The sequence below is a fragment of the Lissotriton helveticus genome, chromosome 5_1, assembly GCF_964261635.1.
Source record: "Lissotriton helveticus chromosome 5_1, aLisHel1.1, whole genome shotgun sequence".
NCBI lineage: Eukaryota > Metazoa > Chordata > Amphibia > Caudata > Salamandridae > Lissotriton > Lissotriton helveticus.
This window is the reverse complement of record NC_136065.1, coordinates 1827270758-1827286545: the sequence shown is the minus strand read 5'-3', so window position 1 is coordinate 1827286545 and position 15788 is coordinate 1827270758. Positions and strand designations below refer to the sequence as shown.

The following is a 15788-nucleotide window of genomic DNA, read 5'->3' as shown; positions in this document are numbered from 1 at the left end:
TGCCACCCTCTGGCTCACCCATGCCACCCTCTATTTCATCACTGTAGATTATGGGGGGAAAAGCACACCTGCCCTGCCTCAACTACTGACATGAATGAATTAGGGGCTGATTAATGTGTCACTGAATTTGAACTTCCAGGCTGGCACCTGCTTCCTTATCTGTAATTGCTTTCTGTTGCAGTGTAATTTTTTTAACAGGACCTTTGTTGTATACTTGTAGCTATTCTCTGAGCCTGCTGGGAGGGTCAGAGCAGGGTCATAGAATAGTTGCAAGTAGGCAACTGAACTCTGAAGGGGAGCCCTCCGGAAGCACTACAGGGAATGATTGAACTTTTGCACCTGCTGAGTGCTTTCAGTTTTGCAAAAATCCAAATATCCAGCAGCATCCACAAAAAGTAATCCTTCCAGGTCAAGATGCAAATCAAAGTGACCAGCACATGAAGAAAGCACTGGGAGGAGCCTGCAGGACAGGAAGAGGAAGTTGGAGACTGTGGGGCACTTCCTTCCTCCCACCCCCCCCCCCCCCAAATGAACTCCTTGCAAAAAAAAAAAAAAAGTGCAGCCAAATGTCAGCCTGAGGAGTTATTCTGATAAAAATCATAATTTTCAAGGTTTATGCTGCCTGCTGGTGGATTTCTTGTGCGAAATTGCAAATTTTGCAATCTCGCAATTGTCGCTGCCCGCCGCATCTACGTGTTCGCAAGTGTTTACTCCCGCGATACGTGATCACGGGCCTTTATGACGTACTCGCGTTGCCAAACTCTCGCTGTGCAAGGTGGCAAGCCGCGATGACGTCGACAAACTCCCGCGGGATCCCGCAGCAAGATCCAAAATGGCGCAGCACACGCAAACATGGAGAAAAACAACTCTGCAAACGCTGAATGACGGTAAGTGAACGCTCCGCGCCGCAAAATTGTTTAGTATTCTAGTTGGCAAGTGCGACCAAGCAAAAAATCCGCTTCGCACGGATTTGCGAATTTTCAGCAAATTCGCGAGACTTCGTGGATTGCGAATTTGCCGAAAATCCGCAAAATCCACGAGCGGAACGGATTTTACGCCCATGCTTACCAATTATATAACTATGCCAGAAGTCATCAAACAGGGGTGTTGCCCTTCTTATTGGGAAAAACAGGACTGGACAAGATAATTTAAAAAAAATGTCAGACCCATCGCCCTGCTACCAGCAAAGGGGATGGTGGTGGAAAGACATATGGAGCTCTAAACACTTGGAAGGGAAAATTTCTTTACATTGGACAAGCAGACTTCCAACCAGAACACAGCAACCATGGCATCCATAGAGCAGCTCAGTGCCTGGCAGAATGAGTGACAGTGTGGAGGGCTTCTTCTCTTTGACTTCTCTGTTCCCTTTGATACGGTCAACCCCTACGTCCTATTGGAGAGCCTGAGAATACTTGTGTTGACAGGCTATGCCGGTTCTCTCTTAATAATTCTCCCACCTTTATACTCCACGGAGACTTCACTTCCCTGTGGTGTTCCTCAGGGCTCCTGCTCAATTTTCATATTTACCTTCTATGTTATCATATTTAATATTTTGTGTTACAAACCTTTTCCTAGGCAGATGACACACCCAAATTTTTAAGTCTCGCCTAGCTATCGCGTAAGCGATGCTCTGGCGAGATATTAAGTACGGGGCTTTTGAAAGTGCTCCCACAGGCTGCAGGCGGATCGGGTACAGTGCATGTGCGCCGGGCGCGCACACCATTTGTCAGCCTGCGGAATCACTTTTGCGGCCGCTTTGATGTTCTCAGTGAGCCGCGCGGCCACTGTGAACATCAAAGCGGCCGCGAAAGTGACCACCATTTGTCGCCGTTGCATTCCAAACATTTTCCCCGTTACGTTTTCACCAGTTACCTTTTTGTACCACAACCATTATGATTTTGTTTTTGCCTGCTTCATGGTCTGATTTTTTTAATTACGAAGAGCATGCAATACTGACATCTCGTGGTTTTCTTTGGCAAAGCATTCTACAGTTATATCTGATCCAAACCAAACCATCTATTGTTGAAAAACCGCACTCGTTGCTGGTGACAGGCAGTGCAAGCCCATACAGCTTTAATGTTACAAGGACGGTCACATTTGTTTCAGATCTTAACCCCCTTCCAGGCTCATGACGAGCTCAGCTCGTCATGAGCGTAACCTGTCGTGCGCTCATGACGTGCTGAGCTCGTCATGTAACGCGGTAATTTCAAAATTGCCGCGTACAGCGGGAAAAGCCTCCGCATCGATGCGGTTAAAATACAACAATAACTGCGTGCAATGAAACGTGATGGGGGCTCCCTTTTAATCGTGTAGCGCAGTTCATGCATGCAATACATAATTTAACAATTAGTTGAAAACGCAAGTTATCAATCAAACACTTGCAGTCCAGATTCTTTCACCAAGGTTTAGTGCTCCTTAACGAACGAACTTAATGTATCGTCTTATAAAGGTAAACGGTACAACAGGGTCCGAAAACAATCTCTACAAAATAGTTTTTCAACGTGTGTACAAAAAGCCAGGAGCTTTCCCTTCTATCAAGGTGCAGAGATAAGTTGCAGATTTACTCGTGAGTCGAGGTGGAACATCAACTTCAAGTTTATTGGAGTTGAAGAGGCAACAACTGCACCAAGAAGCAAGGTAAGTGCTTATAACGGAACGCTAATGACCGCCTGTAAATCCTCTAATTCCAAATGCAGCGTGAAAGAAACTGCTAGATGATAGACCATAATAAGGGAACACAGGCATGCACCAGAACAATAAAGCATGATACTACATATCCCACTGTAAAATAAAACAAAATATTACCTATAAGACTATATCAATAGGCAGTCTTTTGCGTTTTGGGGGTAATCAGAAGAGCTTAAACTAGTACACATGATGCAGAAAGACAATCCCCTACACCCACACGTTGCAGGTACATGATCGGCGAGTACACCGGCATCAGGCATGTAGCTCAACCCCCCTTTCCTGTGATATGTCAGGCAATCCTTTAGGGACTCTCATTCAAAGAAATCCAATAACACCCCTCATCACCTTCAGACACACCATATGAACTATATCCCTTACCTGCTACTGATTACCTCAAATAACAATGCTCCTATTCCACCAATCTTAGTTTTCAATGGAAACGAGTAATTTTGACTAGAGAAGAGAATTTAGACTCTGCCCCTGCCCACCTCCCCCTTTCCGTGATTGCAGGGTTTCCTGATTGTGACCCAGTCACCTCCCTGCACATAGCCTCATTCGCCTTCTTGTTCTGATCGGAATAAACCTTAATGTTAGTTAGTTACCAATTTATATTTTCCCTGGTAGATTGCACATCAACATGATTCTTCCCACACACAACTCTATATTCTCCGATTCAGTCAGGGCTCAATTTAGTTTTTAGCTCTCTACTCCTAAGTTAAGGAAACTGAGAACCCAATGTTGTACAATGTAGAGTTGTCACATAACTCTAAACCTTATTTCTAAGTGATGAGTCCACATCCATATTATTCAACAATGCAGTTTGAATTATCTGTTTGGAAAATCTTATCTTCTCTCTCCACTAAATCAGCTACACTGTAAATGATCCCCATAGCTTGTTCCTGTTACTCATTACCCCTATATTCCGAATTGAAAAACTCGAAATCCTGATTTTTATCCTGGGCAAATCTGTCACCAGGTATTATGGGAAAAGCATACGTCATGTGAAATTTGTCCTCCTCTTGTAATGTTGATGAGGGGGGTAAATGCTGTCTCCTCCTACAACTGAGTAAGCAGCTGGTTCAAAGGAAAACAATATCTTGTTAATGAGAGGAGTGTCGGAGGTAAGATTCACGAATCTGGGCGCGCAAATGGCGGGGAGTGTGTTGTAGCTGTGGCAGTTGTTGCGGGTTTATTCATTTATTTATTTTATGCGTTTTTATACAGCGCGGACTTTACCCAAAGGTGTCAGAGTGCTCCACAATAGAAACTGTAATTGTGCATGTAACAAAAGCAAACAGGATACAAGCAGAGGTAGCAAACGATACGTTAGAAGAGGAACAAGCATTTGCATTGAAAAACACTGGCCAAGCTGTTAAAAACCGGCCTCCGTGGCAACCCCATTTGTGAGATATTCACACTGCCTTCAGCCTCAACTTCCAAGCTCACTTTCATGCATCGTCGTAAGCAACCACCATCAACCTAAACTCACTCAGACACCTGACACACCTCATTTCAGAGAACGAACTATACAGATGTCATATGGTGGATGAAAAAACTACAGAAACAATGTTGAAAAAGGCAGATACTCTTAGAGAATAACAGATGAGGTAAAATGTAAACAGGTATTAGGCAAAAGGTTTGCGTAAAGTATGCAACAAGAAAGGTCTAATTATGTGCTATAATAAAGCACATTCCGTGGCAGTAATAAATTGCAATCTTATTTTTAACATGAATCAATTCACTCTGGGCAAAACGTTTCACCCATTAGTACTATTTTAACAGCAAAATATAGCATTTACCAGCTAAAAGGTGACACATTATCCTTTGCATAGCACCATGTTCATTGTGTTCAAGGTTGAATCATCTGATGTGTCTCCTTGTACCACATGACGCACTATCTATTAAGCCTGCTCTGTACCTCTGACATACTCTAGGCCTTACTTAGAGTGTGGCGGAGCGTGTCATCCACCAAAAATTGGTAGATGTCCTATCAGCAGATTTTAGAGTGCTTTCGGCACCAATGCCCTCATAATATGGTGGACAGGGCTTCTGCCACTTTTTGGAGGATGTTCTATATCTGCTCAAATCTGGATAAGGTCATTTGTCTTCACTGGCCCGTTGGAACATATGTCGATGCACAGAGTGTAAGATATGCACACGTATGTACATCATCATATCGATCTGAACTGGGTCATGGTGTCCCTCTCCCCTCAACAATGGTAATAAATAGCATATAACACTGTGCATCTGCATCAATTGTTCATGCCTTGCCAATCGATGATGCATGTTAGTTATAAAAACAGCAGCTTAAGCAGATCCAGTACACACACAACAATAGTTCACTGATGCTTTATTCACATATGTAAAATCTTTAGTTGATTACTGCCATGATAACTTAAGGGGGGGGAATTATCCTTCTCAACCAATGTGAGTATGAATTCATCAACCAAAGAGCCATCAATTCTGAATTACAGATTGTTTAATTACAAACATTAGTTAATCATCAAATAATATTTCTAAATAGTTGCAGAGGTGGTGATAGGTGCTTAAAGAGATCCCACAGCGCTAAGAAAACATACCAAAATATATCTGTACAGACAACAAATAACTTTAGTGTCCAAATTTGCTGGTCTAATTGCCTAAGATGGCGACAGCGTTTCAGTCCCTTATAGTATGCAGTGGTCATCATCAGAACATTAACAAGCAGTTGCAATGCAATAGGTCTCGCATTATTAAAGTTTGAGCTATTGGTGTTGCATTATATAGCAGTGGGTCTCGCATTTGCAAAAGTTTACGCTATAGGCATTGTTCATGACAATGCATTTTTTAATCTATTTTATAAAACAAACACATAAATAAATGCTATTATCATTTACAATGCCAATAGCTAGTGTTGCATTATTATTAGCAATGCCAACTGCTCACACTGTTATAATGCGAGACCTATTGCATTGCAAATTCTGGTTATTTTTATTTGACCAACGTTCAACCAACTCCTATGCATTATTATTTTTTTTTTTTTAACATTTTCATTGAGAAATTAAAACAATAATTGTACATCAATCTTAGCATGACATAAATACAGATCGTAAAAGTGCGTGCATATATATTCACTCCTCTGATCGTAAGGGCCCCTCGCCACGCTACTGTAATCCAAAGCCCCTCCCCTACTCTTGCGTGATGAGCACATCTTCTAATACACAACCATTCAAATTCTATCATCTGAGTCGTAGGTCTCCGGGAGCGCTGGCTCACAAATATCACCCCTATAGGAGTTCCAGCTGCCCCATACTCTTTCCCACTTTCTGGGACATCCCCGGTATACAAAGACGGACTTCTCCGCAACCATTGCCAGGTCCATGCCAGCACACCACTGGGTGAGGGTCGGACTGGTCCCGGATCCCCATCGCTGCGCAATGTTTCACTTCGCCAAAGTTACCCCCAGGGTCACCCATCCCTGCACCGTCGTATTTAAATCTGTTGGTTCCCAGATGTTTAATAAGCAATATTTTGGCTCCGGCAATATCGTGATTCCCGTGACTTGGGAGAGTGTCCTCATTACTGCCATCCAGTATCTTCCTATTGCGGGGCAGGTCCACAAGGTATGAAAGAAGGTTCCCAGTTCCCCACACTCTCGCAAGCAATGTGGTGTATCTGCACTTCCAATTTTATGCAATAGCACCCTGGTGTAGTATTTTAAGTTGTACCAGGCGTAGTCTGGACGGAATGGCTGCCTCTTTCGGGGAGGAGAGTGCTTCTCGCCAATACGCCTCATCAATGTCCCCTACATCCTTTTCCCATGCCGCCTTAACTGTTCGGGTAGGGTTGGGTCTATTGTTGATAATTCTTTTATATGTCATAGAGATCGCTTTTTTTGAAGATGGTCAGTCAGGAGCCTATCCTCTAGCAGCGAGGACTCCTCTGGGGTCGTGCCTGGCGGCAGGGCCGATTGCAGGGCATGCCTAACCTGTATATAGCGAAATCGCTCTGTCGTAGCCAGGCCATAGGTGGTCTGTAGTTGCGCGAATGGAATTACCTTTCCCTTCTGCCACAGATCTCCTAATTCTAAAATTGTAATTCTGAAGCTTATAAAGAGCATGGTTACACTTACCAGTGTGTCCCCGCGCTGAATAAACCGCTGAGGAACCCGTCCTGGCCTGTTCCTGTGAGGCGCCCAACTCCTGGGCACCCCCCTGGTGAAGCCAGGCATCCTTAGCGATTAGGGCCGGTGTGGAGACTAAGCAAGCTATTGCCCAGAGTTGCAGCGTGGGACCCCATGATTAGAGTAGGCACCGTGCTGAGAATTATCGGGTCCGCGGACATTTGAGCTCAAGACCCTGCCGCGATGGGAATTGAACCCTGGTCCCAGGCCAGACCTCTGCATCAGGGTCTGCTGCTCTAATCAGTGAGCCACACTCCTCCACTCCTACCGATGATATCCGTATATTGACCCAGTTCCAAAATCCCTTGGAGTTGCCAAGTATACCAAGTTTTTGGGTGTCCCACAGTGGCGTCGCCAAGATAATCGCTCCCTCCCATCCCAATGCGCGCTGCGCCATAAACCAGATATTGATCTATGAAGTGTCGGTCCGGTAGCCGAGTGCTTCCGCCTCTTGTTATACAGGGCTTCCAAGACCACCTGGTCTTCATTTCTAACCTCTCATGGGGGCTGGCCCTTTTACTTCTGTTGCGCCACGGTATGTCTTATTTAATCTGTAAGTACTATTTTCTTTAATGATTTTCTCTTACTGCAGGCATGACGTGCTTTCCTTACATTCAGCACGCCCTGTGCGTTTTCACTATCAAGCAGCCCCGGACAATGGCGGCTGCTTCTTTGAAATAAAATAGGTCTTGCGTTTACAAGAGTTTGAGCTATTGCCATTGTAAATGACAATAGCTTGTCAATATGTCTTAATCAATGTTCCCTCTAATTTTTTTCATCTGTGTGCGGCAGTGGAGGGTCTCTGTGCGCTGCAACCATGGCTATGTGCGCCAGGAACCAAACCGCGCGTGTCTGCGGCACCAAATGGCACTCAAAAAGTTTACTTTAAAAAGTGAAAAGATGGTGCATTTTCACACATACAGTGCCACAATAAGGGTCTTAAGGGCAGTTTGCAAATTGGATAAGCACGCCATGACATGAATTGGTTACACTGGCAAGTACACTTCCAGTTTAGAAAAGCACAAGACTTCAATGGTGGTACCATCATAAGATTTTAATAAATATTCTTAACTGGAGCACAGTTCATTGGGTGGGGAAATGTCCCCGTGCACTCTCTGTCCGGTCTTTCCTTCTGTACCCCTCGCTGCCCCGTATCTCTGCCCGGTTTTCCCTTCTGTTCCCCTCGCTACCCCCGTGCCTCTCTGCCCGTTCTGCCTTCTGTTTTTAGCGTCCCCTGTATTCTGCCTCTGTGCCATTCGTTTTTTGTGCCCGTCAGCCCTCTGTGCCACTTGTTTTTCCCTCGCTTTTGTGTCCCTTTTGCCTTCTATTCCATTAGTTTTTCCCTCATTTTTTATGCTTTTCTGCCCTCTGTTCCACTTGTTTTTCCCTTGTTTTTTGTGCCCTTCTGCCCTCTGTTCCACTCGTTTTTCCCGTTTTTGTGCCCTTCTGCCCTATGTTCCACTCGTTTTTTGTGCCTTTCTGCCCTCTGTTTCACTTCATTTTCCCCTCATTTTTTGTGCCCTTCTGCCCTCTGTTCCACTCGTTTTTTGTGCCTTTCTGACCCCTGTTCCACTCGTTTCCCCAACATTTTTTGTGCCCTTCTGCCCTCTGTTCCACTCGTTTTTTGTGCCCTTCTGCCCTCTGTTCCACTCGTTTTCCCCTTGTTTTTTGTGCCCTTCTGCCCTATGTTCCACTAGTTTTTCTGCCCTCTGTTCAACTTTGTTATCCCCTCGTTTTTTGTGCCCTTCTGCCCTCTGTTCCACTCGTTTTTTGTGCCTTTCTGACCCCTGTTCCACTCGTTTCCCCATCATTTTTTGTGCCCTTCTGCCCTCTGTTCCACTCGTTTCTTGTGCCTTTCTGCCCTCTGTTCCACTTCGTTTTCCCCTCGTTTTTGTGCCCTTCTGCCATCTGTTTCACTCGTTTTTTGTGCCTTTCTGCCCTCTGTTCCACTCGTTTCCCCCTAGTTTTTTGTGCCCTTCTACTCTCTGTTCCACTCGTTTTTTGTGCCCTTCTGCCCTCTGTTCTACTTGTTTTTGTGCCTTTCTGCCCTCTGTTCCACTAGTTTTCCCCTCGTTTTGTGCCCTTCTGCCCTCTATTCCACTCTTTTTTGTGCCCTTCTGCCCTCTGTTCTACTTGTTTTTGTTCCTTTCTGCCCTCTGTTCCACTCTTTTTCCCCTCCTTTTTTGTGCCCTTCTGCCCTCTGTTCCACTCGTTTTTTTGTGCCCTTCTGCCTTCTGTGTCACAGCTCTTGTGTGCTGTGAGGAAAGTTTGGGAAACGCTGGCGTAGACAGTTTCCAAACACAGCGTGTGCTAAAGTACATGCTGTGTTTGGAAACTGACTATGCTTTTGTTAGTAAAGCGCGGGGCAGAATGTGGCCTTTTGTTTAAGTATTGCTGTTAATCAGAGCCCCTTCACGGGCTCTGATTAACAGCAATACTTAAACAAAAGGCCACAGTCTGCCCTGACCTTTACTAACAAAAGTGTAGACAGTTTCCAAACACAGCGTGTGCTAAAGTACGCGCTGTGTTTGGAAACGGACTACGCTTTTGTTAGTAAAGCGTGGGGCAGACTGTGGCCTTTTGTTTAAGTACTGCTGATAATCAGAGCCCATGAAGGGGCTCTGATTAACAGCAATACTTAAACAAAAGGCCACAGTCTGCCCCGTGCTCCCACATAGCCACAAGCTCCACCAGCCCCTGGCCTCCTTACCTGCACTCCTCACGACCGCCGCTCGCTTCTTTAAAGCGGCCGGCGGCGCGACATCCTGACTGTGTGCGCGCTACACGCGAGGTGGTGCGCGCTGACGTAAGGAGCAGTGCGCGCACCCTAGAGGGAGCGGTGGTCTTAATAGCCAATCAATTAATCGCCCGTAAATGGAGAATGCAGTCTCTACCGAGCTCTCACGAGTCAGTCTTGAAGCTGAGAATGTTGATGGCAATTTGGTGGGGGTTGAAAAGCTCTGGACTAGAGGCCTCTTTTACTATACTTAAAGGTTCACGAACCCTGACCTTCTCTTCACTCCTTGAGACTTCTGAATCACTCAACAAGAAATGTTAGATAGTACCTTCATCACGAAGATAACATGAATGATGTGGGGCGATTGACTTTTTTAGCCTTATGCTTGAAACAATGGGTGTCTCATTTTAATGATTTCCTTGAGGGTGGAGTCACCGCTACTTAAAATTAAACAAACTGTTTATACCCGATGCATATAAGTGGCTTTAATCTGATTAAAACACACAAGATGAAGGATGGAATGTTGCACAATGGCAAAACACTCACTCCCAGTCACAGATCTGGGTTTAATCCATCGTTATTTTGCTCACCACGCCACCCCATGTCAGACATGGCAATATGCAAATCAGTCTTGACCCTGTGCCTCATGGGAACAGTCCAGCCCGAACTGCCAAGCCATGTCTTCCCTAGACCGGAATCCAGCATCCTAGGACCGGTTTCTGGCTATCAGCCGTATCAGCCAGGATAGCTTGACTCCAGTGGCGTAGTGAGCACTGGACCCACGGCTGGGCATACATACCCATCTCACATAGGGCGAACAGCAAAACACACAAGATGATGGGTGGCATGTTGCACAATGGCAAAACCGAACCGGTCCTAGGATGCTTGTTTCCAGTCCAGGGAGGACCTGGCTTGGCAGTTCGGGCTGGACTGTTTCTATGGGGCACAGGGTCAAGACTGATTTGCATATGGCTGGGTTCAAACTGGAATGGCGAGCAAAAAACGATGGATTTAGGCCCAGATCTCTGTACTGGGGTGAATGTATGACATTGTTCTGCATTCTGTCCATCAACTGTTTTGCATTTAATCTGATTAAACCAATAAAAGGGAAAAAAAGCTGTCTTTTCCTGGTAACTCGCACTCCGCAGCCAGTGCCTGCCAAGACAACCCTCAACCCGGAGCCAGTGCCTTCCAGGGCAACTCACACTCTGGAGCCTTCTAGACAGGGCTTTAAGAGGGCTGGGTCGCAGGTGCTGAGACGGGTCTCTATCAGGCTCTCCAGTTTTGCCCTCAAACTCAGGGTGGAAAAAAAATCTTAAACTGCAGCAGTACCCCCCTTCACAGCCTTTGATGTAAATTCAGAGACTGTTATGGTTCTTATACAGTCTTATCGTTTAGGAACTGAAGCATTTCAATATTCTACACAACTAAGCCATAGTTGTTGCCTATTTATCTTGCAAAAGTGAACAGCCATTGGTAAAATCAATAGCCCTGACATGTTGTAGGTGTAATGTTACTTTTTGTAAATATCTGGATGCAATGACAGAAGCACCAAAATACCAGTTGGGCGGCGCCCTATGCTACGCACAGATTTTTAGCTTGTGTATTTTTAAGTCACACCATTAATGTCATTGGCCACTCACCTTTGAGAGACCCCACTAGTTTTATCAGGCCACTTAAAGCACTGCTTCTAGGGCAACCCTCACTGCGGTGCCAGAGCCCAAGCTTTCCAGGGCAACCCTCAATCCACAGCCCAAGCTTCCCAAGGCAACCCTCACTCCACAGCCCAAGTTTCCCAGGGCAACCCTCAGCCCAAGCTTCCCTGGGGAACCCAAAGCTAAAAATCTGTGATTAGCATAGTGTGCAGCCCGACTGGTATTTTCCTGTTTCTATCATTGCATCCAGAAACAACAAGTAACATTACACATACAGCAAGCTTGGGATATTGGCTTTGCCAATGGTTGTTAGTTGCACAAAATAAAATTTGCATTTAGCATGGCTAAGTTGTATAGAATACTGAAAACGCTTCCATTCCGAAAGAACTAGAAGGAGTCTCTTCAAAGTTACCTCAAAGGCAATGAAGGGTGGTACTGTTGCAGAGTTAATATTTTTTCATTCAGAGAGTGAGGGCAAAAATAAAAGGCCCGATAGGGACCCGCCTCGACACCTGCTTTTTACAACTGCTTAGTCCGACAGTCCACGTGTCCAAGGGCAATCCTCACTCGGCAGCCCATGCCTCACAGAGCACCCCTCACACAGCCACTTAGAAAAACTATTTTGATCATCATACAGAAGAAAATAGGGTCCTTCTTAAAACGGCTGAGCAGTACAGTCATCGCTAACCAGCTCCACCTCCCAACCGGTGACCTTCCTTAGCTCTCACTTCATGGGGGCAGCTCTCGGCCCCTCCCCAAATCGCATAGCAAAGAGTTGGCCCGTTATGACAATTCGAAAATAATTATGCAGCTGCAGGCAATTGCATGTGAACAATTCTCCTTTTCTAATAGTAAATATCACCGAGCATCTCTCACAACGCAAGCAATGTACTACAGCAAATCTCACTCTCCAATCACCCATTGACAGCTCACATAACCCACTTGCTCTCTTCTATGCAACCTCTATCCTTCTCGAGCTGGAGTGGATGAGATGGGGAAAGTTGTCCTATCCAAATAGGACAACTTTCCCCATCTCATCCACTCCAGCTGGAGAGTTCTTGGCACCTTCATCCCTGTGCCTGTTTCTCAGTGTCTCCTTGAATGTCTGACCCGGCTCTCCCTGCAGCAGGACTACGGCTGCACCACTCCTTACCGCTTTGCTTCGGCCCTTTCCGCGTACAACATAAGTAGGCTGAAGCAGTTCCAGAACGGGAAGCGGGTCAGCAACACCGAACCAAAACGCATCAACAGCTGCAACATACGCCGCCGTCCTCCTGCCGCCATCTTGGAGAGGGGAAAATCACTTCCGGAATTGGCCACTGTTCTAGAATTCAATATTTCCGGTCCGTTGGCTCAATGCTTCCGACCTGTGCTTGGGGCGGAGCGACGGACAGCGTCAGCGGGACTTATTCAACTGAGGAGAATTAAGGGCAAGATAAGTGATTACGAGGAATCGAGGAGAAGCAAGAATTTAGAATGCTTATTATTCTTGATAAACCAGTTAGGCACTGACAAAGTAGACACATTGAGACTTAAAATAACATTGTCAACGTTTTACTGGCATTACAGCTTAGTTTACGGTCCGTGACGTGTTATGTTCGACTTTCTGACTGCTACAATATTTTTTCAATGCTTATCCTTGAGCGAGTTATTTTCATGACTCTATGTGTGACAACTTGCGTGATTATTGTGCCCCAAATGGTGAAAGTACTGAACTGTTAACCGCCCGAAACCTTTCGCTGTACTTTGAAACCAAACCGTGAAACATGCATTTGCAAAGCCAATAGGTCTCACTCATGCTAGTTCTGTTGAATTTGCCGGTTTGTTTTAGCCATGTTGTTCACTAGCATGGCTGCTGTTCAGCCTGACTAAAAGTTAGTGGCATAGAGGAGAGTGGCACGAAGTGGAATGATGAAGAGGGGAGTAGAGCGGAGTGGTGTGGCATACAGTGGAGTTGCGTAGAATAGAGTGGACTGGCGTAGAATGCATTGACGTGCAGTGTTTCAGGGTAAAGTGGTAGAGCATGCAGTGGAGTAGAGTGCATTGGCATAGAATTTAGCTCTGTACAATGTAGCGTCATGTTGCATAGTAAAGAGTAGTGGCATACAGTGCAGTAGAGTAGAGTGCAGTGGAGCAGAGTAGAGTGACATACAGTGGAATGGTGTAGAGTGGTGCAGAGTAGAGAATAGTGCCATAGAGTGCAGTGGGTGTAGAGTGGAGTGCTGCAGAGTAAAGTGACGTAGAGTGGAGTGATGCAGAGTAAAGTGACGTAGAGTGCATTGGCAAATAATGCAGTAGTGCAGAGTAGAGTGGTACAGAGTTCAGTGGCGTTGAGTGCAAAGTAGAGTATCGTAGAGTGCAGTGGTGTAGGGTGGCTCAGAGTAGAGTGAAGTGGCAAAGAGTAGAGTGCAGTAGCATAGAATGGGTTACAGTGGCGTGCCGTAGAGTAGAGTGGGCTGGTGTAGGGTGTATTGGCGTAGAGTGTTGCAGAGTATAGTGGCATAGAATTCAGCAACATACAGTGCAGCGTCATCAAATGCAGTGGCGTATATTTGAATGATGCATAGTAGAGTACGGTGGTGCAGAGTTTAATGCTGCATAGTAGAATGGCATAGAGTGCAGTGGTGTAGAATACAGTGTGTCGAGATCAGTGCTGTAGAGTAAAGTGACATAGAGTGGCACACAGTACATTAGCATAGAGTGGTTCAGAGTAGAGTGGCGTAGAATGGAATAGCGTTGGGTGGTGTAGAGTAGATTATAGTGGTGTAAAGTGAAGTGGTGTAGAGTGCAGTGGCGTAGACTGGCGTACAGAGCAGTGGTGTAGACTACAGTGGTGCAAAGTAGATTGCAGTGACGTAGAGTGCGGTGGCATAGAGTGGAGTTGCATAGAGTAGATTGTTTCAGAGTAGAGTGAAGTGGAGCAGGGTAGTGTGAGGTGGCACAGAGTACAGTAGTGCACTGTAGAGGGCAGTGGCTTAGATTAATGACATAAAGTGGTGTAGAGTGCAGTGGCATAAAATGCAGTTGTGCAGAGTAGATTACAGTGGGTTACAACGGATTGGCATGGAGTGCAGGGGCATGGAGTGGTACAAAGTAGAGTGTAATGGCATATAGTGTATTGGCATAGAGCGCAGTGGCGTTGAGTGAAGTGTTGCAGAGTGGCATAGAGTGGAGTGACGTAGAATGGAGTTGTGCAGAGTAGAGTGGAGTGGCTTAGACTGCAGTGGTGTAGAGTGCATTTGCGAAGAGTACAGTGGACTAGACTAGAATGGATTAGAGTAGATTAGCATAGAGTGCATTGGCATAGAGTAGAGTGGTGCAGAGTATAGTAGAGAGGCATAGAGTGCAATGGAGTAGTGCAAAGTGGAGTAGAGTAGAGTGCAGTGGCGTGGAGTTGTGCAGAGTAGAGTGGAGTGCAGTGCTGTGTAGAGGAATAAAGCGATACCAAAGGGGATGATGGACGGAGCGTTGGAGCAAATCAAACACTCACCCCCAGTAAACTGATCTTGGCTTAATCCATCATCATTCTTTAGCTCACTCCACCGCCCCAGTTCAGACATGGCCATATGCAAATCAGTTGACCTTGTGCCTCATGGGAACAGTCCAGCCCGAACTGCCAAGCCATGTCTTCCCTGGACCGGAAACAAGCATCCTGGGACCGGTTTCTAGCTAAGGCTAGCTTGAATCCAGTGGCAAAGTGAGCAAGGGATGCACGTCTGGGCATACCCTGCCAATTTAGGGTGAACAAAGCGATACCAAAGGGGATGATGGTCAGAGCGTTGGAGCAAATCAAACACTCATCCCCAGTCAACTGATCTGGGTTTAATCCATCATCATTCTTTAGCTCACTCCACCACCCCAGTTCAGACATGGCCATATGCAAATCAGTCTGACCTTGCCAAGCCATGTCTTCCCTGGACCCGAAACAAGAATCCTGGGACCGGTTTCTGGCTAATCAGCCATCATCAGCCAGGCTAGCTTGAATCCAGTGGCAAAGTGAGTGAGCAAGGGACCCACGTCTGGGCATACCCTGCCAACTTAGGGCGAACAAAGCGATACCAAAGGTCCTAGGATGCCTGTTTCCAGTCCAAAGGTCTAAACTGGGGTGGCATGGTGAGCAAAAGAATGATGGATTTAACCCAGATCTCTTGACTGGGGGTGAATGTTTTGATTTGTTCTGTATTCCGTCCATCAATTGTGTGTCTTTTAATTTCATAGAGTGGAATAAGCATGGTGTGGTAGCACACTTCAATTACCGACAACACATCTTCAGTTGAAATCACTATTACCTTTATACAGACATACAGTTTCCCTGATAAAAGTATACAGCGAACAAACGATAATATGTGGCAATGTCATCACCTAGTGGATTGATCTTTTGACCGGTTTAAAATATTTGTTTCTACCACACTTCAGAATTACCCAAAAATGTGCTTCATTTGTGGTTTTCTAATTTTCAAATAATAAATAAGTTTGTTGACTGTGCACAGGCGTTAACACTTAATTTTAGTCTATTGTAGCGTGCCACAGAGGTCTCACCTCGTCG

The 15788-nt window shown here is 45.7% G+C and overlaps 1 protein-coding gene across 1 annotated transcript in view; it reads right to left on the bottom strand.

Moving 5' to 3' along the window:
* Positions 1–12616, bottom strand: part of TMEM101 (transmembrane protein 101) — a 59505-nt gene extending 46889 nt beyond the window's left edge. Inside the window, exon 1 of the mRNA XM_078645231.1 lies at positions 12396–12616. Coding sequence (XP_078501357.1) covers positions 12396–12526 — 131 coding nt within the window. The 5' untranslated portion in view covers positions 12527–12616. The remainder of the gene's footprint in view (positions 1–12395) is intronic.
* Positions 12617–15788: the final 3172 nt, after the last annotated feature.